The sequence below is a fragment of the Rhinatrema bivittatum genome, chromosome 6 (assembly GCF_901001135.1).
Source record: "Rhinatrema bivittatum chromosome 6, aRhiBiv1.1, whole genome shotgun sequence".
In the NCBI taxonomy this organism is placed as follows: Eukaryota; Metazoa; Chordata; class Amphibia; order Gymnophiona; family Rhinatrematidae; genus Rhinatrema; species Rhinatrema bivittatum.
In genome coordinates, this window is record NC_042620.1 from 260,902,899 (window position 1) to 260,917,790 (window position 14,892).

General features: G+C 44.4%; 1 protein-coding gene across 2 annotated transcripts in view; it reads left to right on the top strand.

Annotated features, from left to right (window-relative positions):
• CDIPT (CDP-diacylglycerol--inositol 3-phosphatidyltransferase) overlaps positions 1–14,280 on the top strand; it is a 43,898-nt gene extending 29,618 nt beyond the window's left edge. For both annotated transcript variants that reach the window (XM_029606980.1, XM_029606981.1), the window contains 2 exons: positions 10,778–10,859; positions 11,692–14,280. In XM_029606980.1, coding sequence (XP_029462840.1) covers positions 10,778–10,859; positions 11,692–11,843 — 234 coding nt within the window. In that variant the 3' untranslated portion in view covers positions 11,844–14,280. The remainder of the gene's footprint in view (positions 1–10,777; positions 10,860–11,691) is intronic.
• The last annotated feature ends 612 nt before the right edge of the window (positions 14,281–14,892 follow it).

Sequence of the window (14,892 nt, forward strand, 5' to 3'; positions counted from 1 at the left end):
AAAATGATGCCCTTTACAGATGGCCACAAATTGTGTTATTGATGCCTCAGGCCAGATCATGATCAGAACTATGCCTGTGTACAGATGTCCCCATGTTCACAGAGGTCCTGGGATCTTAACATTGAGGAACTGTGTAAATCTCTGCAGAATTACAGTAGATCTTCATCCTGCAGTGCAGCCTTGCCTGCCTTGCCAGGAAAGTTACTGAGCTCGTCAAAAACTCTCCTGTCCGCTCAGGTCAAAGCCACGGGGTCGAGTTCAGCCAGCCATCCTGCATCGAAGGTGAAGTGACATCAGTCACTGGAACCATCGCAGCCTGTATCAAAGAAACATAAGCATTCTAAATGTAATGCATTTGTGCTGGCGCCATTAACATAGCCATCATTGGAACCATCCACGCCAACAGCATCAGCGATGCACAGCACAACTCACCCAATGTAACTTCCTCTAATGCCAATGGTGTACAGCACATTGAAGCGCTTGACACACGAAACTCTGATGTATACAATACACCAACACACTCAATGAACGATGCACTGACACACACGATGCACCACTGCATTTGATGCATGGTGCATTAACACACAAGGCACCGGTGCACGCAATGCTCGATACTTCAAATACATGATCTTGCAGTACACTGTAAGAACCCACAGTGCAATTCTGATGCAACCAATGTAGTATTGCCAACCTGCACTGGACTCCAAGATGTGTGTCTCCAAAGATCTTTCAAAGCATTCCAAGATATCCAAATATTCTACCCCACCAAAGCAATCAACACATCCACCTCAGACTTTGATTTATCAAGCCACTTTGCCAACACAACTCTACATAGCCCAACCTAGATCAGCAGGAGAAGGGGTCAGGTTGCCTCTGCTGCTGCCAATAACCAGGTTATTGGCAGCAACAGAGGATACCTGGGACCAGTGGTGGAGGGACTTTGCTTGGAGACTGGACCCAATGACCTCTATAATACCACTCTCTTCTAGCAGGCTACCTATCCTCATGCAGGTGCCTATCCTAGTTTTTGAAAATGATGTTCCACCACCTACACAGACCAGAGGATACATGAGTCACTCGACCAAATTGCAAATTTGGTGCAGAGTTTCTTTACCTCTCTAACCAAGGAGATGAAAGGAACTTTCCAGCTTCTCCTCTCACTTTAATCTTGGCGATATCAAGACTGATATCAACAGGGGTGCAATCATCATCAGAGTCCTTGTGCAGGGTTTCTTCATCATCAATAGCAGTGGATTTGAGGAGTCGTCTGGTTTAACATCTCCGACCTCCTCGAGTCAACCAGAAGCTCCCGGTTCACCCTCGTCATCCTTGAAATATTGGATAAGTGACCCTATATCTTTAGGCTTGGATGACAACTATTCCAAGTTTGTGGCAAAGATGGGTACCACACTGGGCATCCATGTCTGCAAAGACAAACACCCCCAGTCTGTGAGCTCCTCGAGTTTCTTCAAATATTGACAACTCCAGTCAAACCAGCAGCCCTTCTAGTTCACAACATTGTCAATGTTCTACAAATGAGAATGTGGGAAACTCCCATTTTGGCCACCTTAACTGCCAGGAAATTGGATCTCAAATTCAGAGTCCGACAATCACCAGGCTTTGGTGTTCTCCAGCTGCCTCACCAGTCCGTAGTAGTTAAATCTGTTGTAAAGAAAGCAAAGAATACACACATTCACTCCAATTCTCCTTCTGGAAAAGATCATAAACTTCTATATAACTTTGGCAAGAAGATTTTTCAAAGTGCAATGCTCTCTGCTTACATTACCATCCATCAGTTCCTCAGCATTCAGGCAGGCCAATCCCCACTGGTGGATTTTGCACCTCTACCAGCAGATGGAGATGGAGTAAGAAGCTGACGTCACGGATATGTAGCCCTGCCTTGGCAACAGCCCGTCAGTATTCTACATCTCCAGCAGAAGATGGTCATGCATTTTCATACCGGGGATTGCTTTAGTAAAAAAAAAAAAGACAGTTTCTGGAGAAGATGAATGACTGGATTGCACCACTGCCTCCTGAGGTGATACCATCGTGTCCCTCCCTCAGTTGAGTGTCTGGAGTCCAGTAGCCTTTTTTTTTTTTTTCTTCAAGCATGGACTTTAAAAAAAAAAAATAAATAAAAATGAGATAAGTAGCGGTTGCAGGCCGAGAGAGGCTCAATGGTGAAGGCTTTTGCCCTCTGCCCCATAGCTGGAGACCCGTCCCCTCTTTCAGCAAAGGAAGGCTGACAGGTTAAAAAAAAAGAGAGAGACAGAACTAAAGATGATGTGATAGTGAGGCTCTCCTTCTCTCTTTTATCTTACCGAGTCTTTCTCCTTGGCTTTGGTGTTCAGCATCTTCCCGCTCTCATCTCTAGGGAGTTTCGTGTGAGATGTGGAGGCAGTGAAGGCTCAGCGGGTTGAGCAGTCTTTTGGCTAGGCCCCGCTCATTAGCCTTAGTGTCTTAACTGCATGGTAGACTACAGGGTTTTATTCGCCTACTTGTGAGCCTAGTTCTGCATCTCCTGTTTGTGTGCAAACATATGCGGCCTAGTAGTTTGCGTGTTTGGACACGTCGCTGAGCGCGTATGGTGCGTGCATGGCTGAGCGAGCATTGTATGCATAGCTATGCGTGTAGTTTTGCACATTGCTTTGTGCGTGCAGCTTTTGTGCGCATAGTTGTACGTATGCCTGGCCGCGTAGCAGCCCTAGTAGCTGAACAAGTTCTAACGAAAGATACGTGAAGAACATTTCCTCGCTTAACCACTTAAAATTAATAGCACAGATACATGTTCGGTGTATTTTAAATTATATGTGCAAACTTGTGTGGATGGTTTAAAATTCCAGCGAATGTGTGATCGCACCAACATACATATTTGCACATGCCTATCAAGGGTCTCTTTAATATCATTTTTTATTTCTTTATTTTATGTTAAGATGTATTTACTTTTATGCTCCATTTAATTGTATGATTTTATTATCTATGACATAATTTATTCATGTTTTATTGACTATTATTATGTTTCACTTTAAGGTTTATTGTAAAATTGCCTTGATTTACTGTAGTAAGAAATGGAAATTAATCAACTCTAATAAATAATAATGTGTGTTTCTGCATGCATATTCTGCGCATAGTTGAATGTCTTCTTGAGCGCATATCAGACCGCAGCACGCAGCAACTGGCAGCATGACACTAGCGTCGAAGAAGTCCACGAGCATGGCCATTGTGCTGCTTGTCTTATAAAGGTGATATAGGCAGAGTTTGTTTTATGAGCCTGATTCACTGCTGCATGGATGCTTGAGTTGCTTAGCCTTCAAATACTGTTACCGATGCTGGTCCATTCCCTCAGTCTGAGGGGACTGGGTTTGGAGGCGACCCTACAAGGGTGTCCCCTTCTTAGTTGATCCATGGGCAGAGATGTCTTCAGGAGAGGCTAGCTCCTGGTATGTCAGGTTTGGGCCTGGTATGGACCCATCCTCCTTTTCCTGGATGGAATTTTTTCCAGTGACTTCCACCCTTTCTACAGGGGCAGCCTTCCAAGATGGTAATACCTCTTAGATCAGGATCGCATGCTCAAGGTCCCCACTTCACCACCATTGCATGTAAAGGCCATGGTGCAGTGCTTCCTAACAATCTATGAGTTTTTGTGGATCTAGATGACACTGATGATGAAATACGTTGCTCCCCTCAAGAAATGGGGAATTCACCTGGATCTAGAGCCACGAGGCACTCTTCCGACTGTTAAGATGCTTGAGGGAGCTAGCAGAGACTCTACGAGTGCCTAGACAAAGGACTACTTATTTGTCATCCTATGTGAGGCGTCATGTTTCCTTCCCCTCCATGCTGCGATTCAAGAGGTGATTGACCTTGAATAGAGTGCGCCAGGGTCAGCTTTAAAGAGGAGAGCACCTTGGCAGGTTTATATCCTTTGGATTCGCATGCAACTCCTAAGAGGAGGATGGCAGTGGAGACTACCTTACGGAGTCAGAGTGAAGGCTGTAATTCCAGTTCCCAAATCACAAGCAAATGCAGGCCTTTATAAAATGAGGGATCTTTTTGACCCATCCTGCATTTCTAAGGCATTCACAGACATTGGTGGGCATTCAGTTCCGACTGGAGACTGTACACATCGCAATATCGGCAATACAGTCCTATGTCCCTGGCTCTGGCAGAGGCGTATTGGCATCCTAGTTCATCGATATCTTAACGACTGGTTGAATCACGCCCAGAGCGTGGAAGAGAGTCATCTGACTTCTCACAAGCTCGTCTCCTTACTGCGAGAGCTAGGCTAGGTGGTAAACCTGACCGAGAACAGCTACAGCTGACTCCGCCACTGGAGTATCTCAGTGTTCATTTTAATACGAAACAGGGCAGTGTTTCTGCTAGAGAATCACATTCAAAAGTTGATTTTTCATATTCTCTTTCTGAGAAGGACAGGGTGGTCTTAGCTTCAGGTCCTGGGTTTGATGTTGGCCACATTGAAGGTTGCTCCCTAGCAGGGGTGCATGCGTGCCTTTGCCTTCTCCAAAGAATATTGCTGCTTTCACGCTGGGGTCTGCGGTCACAGGGCTATGCGGTAAGGCCTCGCTTTCCTTTGAAGGTGCTGGTTGTGTGGGGATCATTCTAAGAAGATAATTTCCTTGAAGATGCCAGCTAGATTAGTATTCACTGTCAAGAGTTCAAGATCACTGGAATGCCAAGGGACGGCAGTGGAGCATCCATCGTTTGGAAGCATGGGTAATACAGATAGCATGCTTGCAGTTTAACTAGTTTCTAGAGGCTTGAGCAGTCCAGCTAATGTCGGACAATGCGACAACAGTACCCTACATCAATCAGCAAGGTGGACCCAGAAGCCAACAGGTTTGCCTTTTTGTTGCAAACATTTCAGAGTGTTGTTCCTGCTATTCGTTCAAAGACTGGCAAATGTCTTAACCAGACCCTCGGTTTAGTGAATGAGTTAATCATTTTGTCTGTACTCAGTGTTCTCTATTGATTAAAGCATGAGTGATTATACTTGACAATGATTATTAACAAATAATCGGTTTATCCATAGTTTCTTTTTCAGAGAATACTGGCAGGCTGATGGCGAGGCAAAGCTATATATCCGTGACAGCTTTTACTCTGTCTCCATCTGCTGGCAGAAGTACATAACCCACTGGTTGGGATTGGCCTGCCTTCATTAGAGAAAAGGCAATTATCCTGTAAATAGTAATTTCTCCTTCTACAGAGTGCAGTACATCCATGACTACATAGAAAAATTTGAAACTTTTCCTACCTGCCACAGAGCAAGACAATTACTATCCACAACCACTTCAAGACATGGAAGAGAGCATCCACCATCTTCTCTAATCCAGTATATGAATCCTTTGATTCCATCATACATACCTCATCTGCCTCCAGTGGGGCTAAATGTATGATATGGGTTTGAGCGAGTAGCATCTGTGAGGACATCCATGAAAAACTAGTGGACCTCCCATGCTTAGGTGACAATCTTTTTGGTGAAAAACATGAGACGTTCACCTAGATTAAAGACCAGAATGTAGCAGTGCAGATATTTTTGATAGTTCCCAAACAGCCTCCACTACAAAGTGTCATTTCTATCCACATAAGCAACCATGAGGCCAATATTCAGTAGACCATTTAGAGAATAAGTTATCTGGCTAGTTAGCCAAATAACTTGTCCAGTATATTCAGTGGGATAAACATCCCACGAGTATACTTATTTAAAGTTATCCAGCTACATATAGCTGAATAACTTTAACCCTACAGTCAGTGATTGAATATAGCCGATAAGCCTAAAGTTATCCGGCCTCGTGTGGCCAGATAACTCGTTACTTACCCAGATATCTACAGAGATTTCTGGGATAAGTAGCGCACCTTAAGAAAATAAAAACGTAAGTCATGGGCCTTCCGGTCCAATGCCCACCCCCCACCACCACCACGTTTATGTACCCTCTCCCCCTTAGCTGGCCCCACAAGCTGGCCCAAACCTTTCAAACTGGGAAAGTTTAAAACTTTGATCTGATAATTGCTGCCGGGGCCGGGCCTCCCTCCTCCCCCCTGCCTCCCCACTAAAAATACCTTAACTGTCCTTCCTCTGCCCCCCTTCCTTATGCATCCCTCTCCCCCTTCCCTGACTAATACTCTCCCACCCCCATTACATTCCAAAGTGGCCCCCTTTTCTATGCGCTCGGATCGCTCTTCTCGGTGCTTCTGGCCACATCTTGCATAAAGAAGGCTATTACCTAAGTAACGTTGGAAGCATACTGTTTAGTGTAAACCTATGCTCGATATTCGGTTAGGTTAGCCGGAAAACTCATCCCCTCACTAGAACATCCCTGAAACGCTCCTTTTTTTATCCAGCTAAATATAGCCGGATAAGCTATTTAGACAGATAACTATTATGTTATTCATCTAAATGGCTTTTGAATATGGACCACAGGAGCCCTTACTGATCTTTTTAACAATAGCATCTACTGCTCCTTCTGGTCCAGCATCAGCAGCCACTTCTGCTCAGGCCTTGTCAAAGAGAGCATTGGCAATAGAAATCTATGCAATAGGCTCAGCCCAAACTAGAGCCTAGTTTTTAATTCCTCTGAACAATCCGTTTGCGACTCTTCCAGTAGGAGGAAGAATCCAATTTTTTGTTCAGCATTGCATCCAGATCCATCTCATTTACTGCAGCTTCGTCTGGAAGTCCAATCACTTCTCCAACAAGTAATAGAACAAATTCCATCACCTCAGCATGTCCTTGAGTTCTGTGCCCGATAATTCCTTATCCCCAAGAAAACAGGGGGACTGCAGCCCATTGCTCATTCTTGTTTTGAGACATTTGAGCAAACATATACTCCAAGGGAAATTCAAAATGAAGTCCCTCAATATGATCCTAGCTTATATACAGAAGGACGAATAGATATGTGCCTTGGATCTGAAGGATGCTTACATTTGCATACCCATCCACCTTTCGCATTGTGCTACCTTCGCTTCCAGGTGGAAGTACTCCCATTTGGCCTCTCATCCACCCCAAGGGTCTTCACGAAATGCCTTGCAGTAGTGACATCTCGTCTTCTCCGCCAGGGGATACCAGGACAATTGCCTTATGAAAGAGAAATCAAGGGATGAAGTATTATGTTCTCTGAGCTCAACCATAGCTCTGCTATAGCACTTAAGTTTTCTGATCAACTTCTAGAAATCAAGCATGGAGCCCACTCAGTCTTATATTCATCGGGGCTTGCATAAACTCGATACTGAAAAGAGCATGCCTGCCTTCCAATTGCTTGAATACCATGTCGTTGCTCATCCATAACCTGCTTTCTTTTGGCTCATCTTAAAAATTATTCCTAATGGTTCTTGGTGATATGATAGTGGCCATCCATATGGTTCTGTTGACACGTCTTCACATCTGCTACTTCCAGTGGGATCTACATTCCCAATGGCATCAACTAACAGCCTCTGTCATCTCCAGTACAGATCACTGCGACTATGAAACGCAAGTTGCAATGGCGCTTACACTCATGGGTTTTCAAAGAAGGAGCCCCTTTTTGATTGCTCCCCTATGAAGTAGTTCTTGCAACAGATGCCTCCACCAAAGGATGGGGAGCCTATACCAGAGCTATTCAAACACAAGTTATCTAGATTCTGCAAGAGAGCTGATATCAGATCAGCCTTTTAGAGTAGAGAGCAATCAAATATGCTTTATCAACATTTTTGCATCTCCTTCAGGAAAAGAGCTTCCTAATTCAAACCAACAACCAGGTTGCCATGTTTTATATCAACAAGCAAGAAAGAACAGTATCATGGCCTCACTGTCAGGAGGTCCTAAAAATCTGGCATTGGGAAGAGACAAATCAAGCTATTCTTCATGCCACTTATCTGCTGGGCATCTCCAACATGCCGGCAGATTGACTAAGCATAACATTTTAACCACACGAATGGTCTCTACAGTAGTCAGTGGCTGACTCACTCTTCAGCTTATGAGGTCTATCATCAGTGGATGTATTCACCTCACAGCAGAACACAAAACAAAATCAATTGTGCTCAGTTCTACCAAACAATCACAGGTTAGCTCAAGCTGCTTTCCTCCTCAGCTAGGGTCAAAGCCTCATGTATGTGTTTCCACTGTTACCATTTATCATCAGAACAGTACAGAAAGTTCTTCAGGACTGCACTTATCTAATTCCAATAGCTCCAGCATAGCCCAGACAGAATGGTATGCAACCTTTTCATCAGACCTCTCATACATCTAGGAATAGATCCTGTGCTGTTGACACAGGACGACAGGACATTGTACCATCCCAGTCTTTCAGACCATCACATCTTGGATGATGAGTGCTCAATAAGTAAGGATCTTCACTTACATACTGAAATTGTGGACATAATTGTCTCCTCTAGGAAGCCTTCCACTATAAGGAATTATGCCTTCAAATTGCACAGTTACTCCAAGTGGGGTCAACAAAACACTTTGGACCGATTTTCCTGTGACCATACCCATCCCTTGAAATATTTGGTCCACCTTTCTAACTCAGGCCTTGCTACCTTGTCTGTACGGGTGCACCTCAGTGCTATAGCAGCTTACCATACTTGAGTAAACCAATCTCTACGCATCTGTTGATATCTCACTTCATGAAAGGCATTTTACATTTTTATTATATTTATGAATCGCCTAACTCAAAGGAGGTCTCAGCCATGAACATTGTAAAACATAGATAATCATAAATATCGAAACTGATAACATATTTAAAAAGCTAATACCAAGGAAAAAGTAAAATAATTACAGAATGAAACAAACACAATATAAGATAAACACAAAATAATAGCAATTCATGATAAAAGACCTATACAAAATTCAGTGATTAAAAATAAATTTGTATTTTATTTTATCTATATTTTAACAAAAATGTTTTAAGGAGAGCCTTGCAGGTTTTAACTGAATTGCACTGATGAATCTCTGAAGGAAGAGAATTCCAGAATTTTGGGCCAGCTTCAGAGAGAGAGAGCATTCACGTGTGGTGTGTAAGCGTACGACTCTGGGAGATGGAACATCAGGAGACTTTGTTGAGAAGAGCACAAAGACTGAGATGGTTGATAAAATTTCAAAATTGCATTTGCCCATGGACAGGAGTCGTCATTGATTAATTTGTAAATGGTCATACTGAGTTTAAATTTGACTCTTTCAGGAGTAGACAGCCAGAGTAGTTCAATCAGAGTGGCAGTTATGTGATCCAAATCTTTCAAACCTGAGATGAGGCGTGCCGCTGAATTTAACAATAACTGAATAGGGTGTAGAGTGGAAGAGAGAAGACCAATGTAAAGGCTATTGCAGTAATCAACAATAGGAAATATGGAAGCCTGCAGAACAGTATGAAATTCTGGTGGCTGCAGGAGTTTTTTAATGCCTATAGTATGTCATATCTCTGGTACAAAATCCACTTGTTCCATAGAACCTGAATGTAGGCCTTTCCCAACTAATGAAGCCTCCTTTTTCAACCTTTGGAGTCACCTTCTCTAAAATACTTGACATGGAAGTGGTGTTCTTAGTTGCAATCACTTCAGCTAAAAGAGTCTGCGAATTCCAAGCTCTCATCCTCTATCCTCTATACATGCAGTTCTTCCACAACTGGGTGGTTCTCTGTACTCACCAAAAATTTCTTCCAAAGGTTATTTCAGCTTTTCATATCATTCAATCCATAGTATTACCTACTTTCTGTCCTAGGACCAATATGCATGAGGGTGAAAAAGCCCTGCATATTCTGAACTGCTAAAGGGCCTTGGCATATTACAAGAAACGAACTTAGCTGCATCGTAAAACCTCACTACTGTTTGTCTTATGCAATCCCAACCGATGAGGTATAGTGGTTACCAAGCATACCTTCTCTAACTGGCTGGCAGAGTGCATTCATCACTGCTACACCTTTGTAGTACTGCAGATCACAAGCTTTGTGAAAGCTCATCCAATGGGAACCATGGCTGCTTCCATTACCCATTTTCGAGAAGTACCTATTGAAGATAGCTGTAGTGCTGCAACTTGGTCTTCTGCTCATACCTTTACATATCACTATTGTCTTGATAACATCTCAAAGACCTACAGTAAATTTGGACAAGCAGTTTTGCAAAGTCTGGTCTTGCTGTAGTCTACTCTCTACAGTGAGGGCTGGATTACTTACTAAGAAAACGCTCCACTGCAACCCTCAGCTTGGGATTCCTCACATATAATGGCTAATTCTGCCTGCTTATTGAAGAATAAAGTGAGTTTTCATGCTATAAATGTTGTTTTCTGTAGATAGCAGGATGAATTAGCTATGGAATACCCACCTGCCTTCCTGAAGAATAAGCTTGGTATGAACTAAGGAGCTTCATAAGGTAATACCCACACATTGGTGCCGCTGGATGACATCATCCACATATAATGGCTAATTCATCCTGCTATCTATGGAAAACACTGCTTACTGTAAACAAACTTGCTTTATCAATTGCTCTGGCAATGTCCCATGTGATCAAAGCTTTTTTTTGCAAGTCTTTCAGATTTGTAATCCCAGTGTTTCCCTGGTATCACAATGCTACAATATGGACACTCTTTCGAGTGGATGAGCTGTGCATCTTCTTGTACCTGTTTCTATATGTTTATCTATGTTTTGTCCTTCGTTCAGCATTCCTAAAAAAGTTTATATGTGCAGGGGGTGGAGGAAGAGTGTAAGGATGCAGAAAGTGGGTTGGTGGCGATGGAACAGGAAGTGTCTGTGCTAGCTTATTCTCTCTCTCTCTCTCTCTCCTCCCCCTACAGCCTGTTCTTTTCACAATGTGTGCGGGCAGTGAACTCTTCTACTGCATGCTGTATCTGCTGCACTTCACTGAGGGTCCTGAAGGTGAGTGACAATTAGTGGGATGGGGATGGGGGAAAGAGGAAGAAGAATGGCCGGACATAGTCCTTAAAGGACAGAGGGGTTAGCCACCATGCGACTTAGTGATTAGTAGGGTGAATCATGGCACTAGTGCACTGCAGTGTGTGGATCCTGTTGTGCTTCAGAGTTCTTAATAGCATGGGTTTGTAATTGTGTATGTAACTATGACCTTACACTTACACTTTGGGGTAGATTTTCAAAGGGTTCGCGCGTAAGATACGCGCATACCCCCCGAAAACCTACCCCAAACCCCCCTGTGCGCGCCGAGCCTATTTTGCATAGGCTCGGCGGCGTGCGCAAGCCCAGGGACGCGCGTAAGTCCCGGGGCTTGCATGGCGGGGCGTGCCGGGAGTGATGCGCCGTTTCGGGGGCGTGTCGCGAGTGACGCGGTGTTTCGGGGGTGGTGCCGCGGGCGTGATTTCGGCCCAGGGGCGTGGCCGCGGCCTCCGGACTGGAACATGGAGCGCAGCAGCCGGCCCGCCATGCGCAAAGTTACGCCTGCTTCCAGCAGGCGTAACTTTGCCGACAAAGGTGAGGGGGGTTTAGATAGGGGTGGGTTAGGGAAGGGAAGGGAAGGGGCAGGGGGTGGAAGGAAAGTTCCCTCCGAGGCCGCTCCGAAATTGGAGCGGCCTCGGAGGGAATGGAGGCAGGCTGCGCGGCTCTGACCCCGGATTTTAATGGATACGCGCGGCTACGCGCTTATCTATTAAAATCCTGCGTACTCTTGTTCGCGCTTGGTGCGCAGATTTATAAAATCTGCCCCTTTGTGTCTCTCTCTCTCTTTCTCTCTCCCTAGTTGGCGTTGGTTCCCTGGGTCTCTTCCGCCTCATCTTCTGGGTCTCAACTCCAGTTGCTCTGCTGAAGACTGCCATCAGTATCCTGCACCTCATCACTGCAGCCTCCAACATCGCAGCACTGGATTTGGCTGAACGCTCCAAAAAGAAGTAGCAACAGTGCAGTGAAGGAGGAGAAGGATTTATATTCCCAGGGACCTTCCCCCCCCCCCCCCCCCCCTCTATGTCCAGATGTGAAGGAAACTCTGGGCTCCCAGAACATTCACCTTTACTGCTGTGTGTTGGGATCTGAACTGGGCTCCATTCCAGGGATTTATGGAATCCAGGCAAGGGTTTGCCTGTCACTATTGCAGGGTAGCAAGGAGAGCTAAAGTCCATTCCACAGCCTCTCTTCTGGGGTTTAATTATGTTTAATTATTTATTCAGTGTCATAGGTGTTTATAGCCCTGTCCAAGAACTAATCATGTACTGTTCCTATGCACTTCCAGTCGAGTACAAGGTGATTAAGTGATTTCAGGTCCCACACAGTTTTTTTGGTGGTAGTGGTCTGGAAGATGAGTTGGCAGATCTGAATGGTTTGCTTCTGAAATTCACAGAGTGGGCACTCCTGCATATGTAATGATTGCCTCACGCTGTGAACAAAGCAGCATGGATCTTTTTAACTGTATGCCTAGCTTTGTGTTTGTATGTATTCTACTTTGTGAATGCTTGAGTCTCCCTATCCCATTTACTACTGGCTAGCAGTATTAAGAGAGAGAATTTGTGGCAAGAAACCGGGGCAGCAAAGAAAAGACAGAAGAAGATTTAATGTAATATGTCATTTAAAGAGGGTGGGCTTAGACTATGACTATAGTCTGTGACTATAGTGTGGATAGAGAGGTGCCTGTTGCTTCTGCCTGGACATATTCCTCTATTGTCAAACACCATTAAGTGTCACAAAAAGGGAGCCATCTTATTTTAAATAGTCTAGAACAGAGCGCTGGCTGCGAGGCAGCACTGTGCACGGTCTGCTGCCCTCAATGCCCAGTTCATGTCTTCCACTCCCCAGGCCAGTGGACCCGGGCCTGCTGCAGAGCCAGCGCACACAGCCCCTGGAGGGGGGGGAGGGCGTTCCAGTCATAACACAATGGTGAAAAGCAGTGGCTAGAGTTAGGGTCTGTGATTACAGAGCTTCAGCTGCATGGCTGTCACTGGCTTAAAGGAGGCAATAATCAAAACTTTCCACATTGGTGCAAATCCTGGGTATAGTGTTAGCCACAGGGTTTGCAACAATAAAGCAACACCTGCACAGACTTGCTTTGAATATTGCCCCCCCCCCCCTGAAAAATAACCTGCAAAGATTGTGCCTGCTTTCTCTGTGGGTATTTTTTCCATCTGCAACAGTGCACGTAGCTTTGATTATACAAAACTACACACGTTGTTCCAATCTCCATCCCTCACACTGCCTTATCAGAGTGCATGTTGTTGACCAACGTGCATACTTGTGCTCCTGGCCAGGTTGCCTAATAATGAAAACCCTGATTTCTGCAGGTAAAATGCTGGTATATGAAAGGCTTTAAATAAATAAAAAATAAATAAATGAAAACAGCTTTCATTATTGCCCTCCCTATGAGTTAGGAGAGGATACAAAATAGGGGACAGATCCTCAGAACGATGCAAATAAAAGGTCAAGGTGCTGTAGCCTGATCGAGACCCAGAGGAGTTGGAGGAAACTACAAGCAGCCTAGAGCTGGGGGCTAAGGGATTTTCCATGTGGGGTCTTTCCCCTGCTGCCCGACTGGCACAAGCACAGTGATTTCCCCCCGCTATGGGACCCCAAGCACTATGAGACTAGGGGGAATTTCCAGGAGCGTGTGTAAGTCAACATCTACGTGTTATCAACCGGTTTATAGAATACCACAGGAATCGGTTTCTGCAGACTTTTTAATGCAGGGATTTGCATAGCTTCCACACCTATTTTATAGAAGCATGCGCACATGTCTTGTGCATTAAATAATTATAACATGAGCACGTAATAGCCCTCAGTTCATGTGTGGAGGCAGGCATTTTAAATAAGTGGGCTGATGTATGTGCGTATCTCGCGTAGGAAAATGTTTGGGCGCATATGTCCAAACACCAGTTCCTCGAGACTTCCTTCGGTTCACCCATACTTTCCACCGCTTGCTCCAGACCCTCCACTCAAGAACTGCAGGCAAAAGAGAAGATTTACTTTCCGTGGCTTAATTAGCAGGTGTAAAAGCATGCACACGCATTTGATGATGTATACACATGCTCCATTTATAAAATACATAATGTGCGTGAACTTCCAGACTCTGCCCCAGATCACCGTGAAAACGCCCTGTTTGTACACGTACGCGACTGCACACACATATTCCTGCCCTTCTGAAAATTCGCTTACCCGTACCCCGAAGCTACTTATGCATGTATATGCCAGTTTTACACGCAGAACCCCTGCGTAAGTCTCTGGAAACTCCCTCTTTGTGTGTGCGCGTGTCACCCACACTGATCTGTGCTAGTTTCCAGGCTGCAGCTCTTACTACTGTAAAACTCAATGTCTATTTTGTAATGCATTAAAAAATATCGAGACAATATGGGTATGGTTTATTTATTACTTCTTATTTATATTAACAACCTGCTCACATCTTCGATCCCTGCTCCTGGTGTCCTTAATCGTAATAACAGAACAAGGGCAGCATTAATCTGAATAGAATAGGGAAAGACTGTATGAGAATTAGTAATTAAAAGAGGAATGAGGGCAAGTAATAGTAAAACAGGTACAGGCGTCATTAATAACAACAACTCAGGACAGGAAGAGTATTAACAGTAATAACCCAGAATAGGGGCAGCATTAATGGTAATAATAGGGCCATTGGAAGTAGTAAGGGCAATAACAGGAGAGAGGGGTATTGCAATTTACCAGCTGAGCAGGAATATTAATTCTAATAACAGGGCAGAGAAGCATTAACATTAACTTTGGATGGAGAACATTAACATAGTAGATAAGACGCCAGATAAAGATCCAAATGGTTGCCCAGCAAGTTGTTAAGGGTAGTAACTGCTACTCCATGCATGATGTCCCCCAATGTAGAAATGTTAACACAGTGTACCCAGTTTCTTCATTTCCATCCTCTAGCCACTAGGGAGCCTTTGTGTTTATTCCATGCCTTTATGAATTTCATTACTGTTCTTGTGTTCTCCACCTC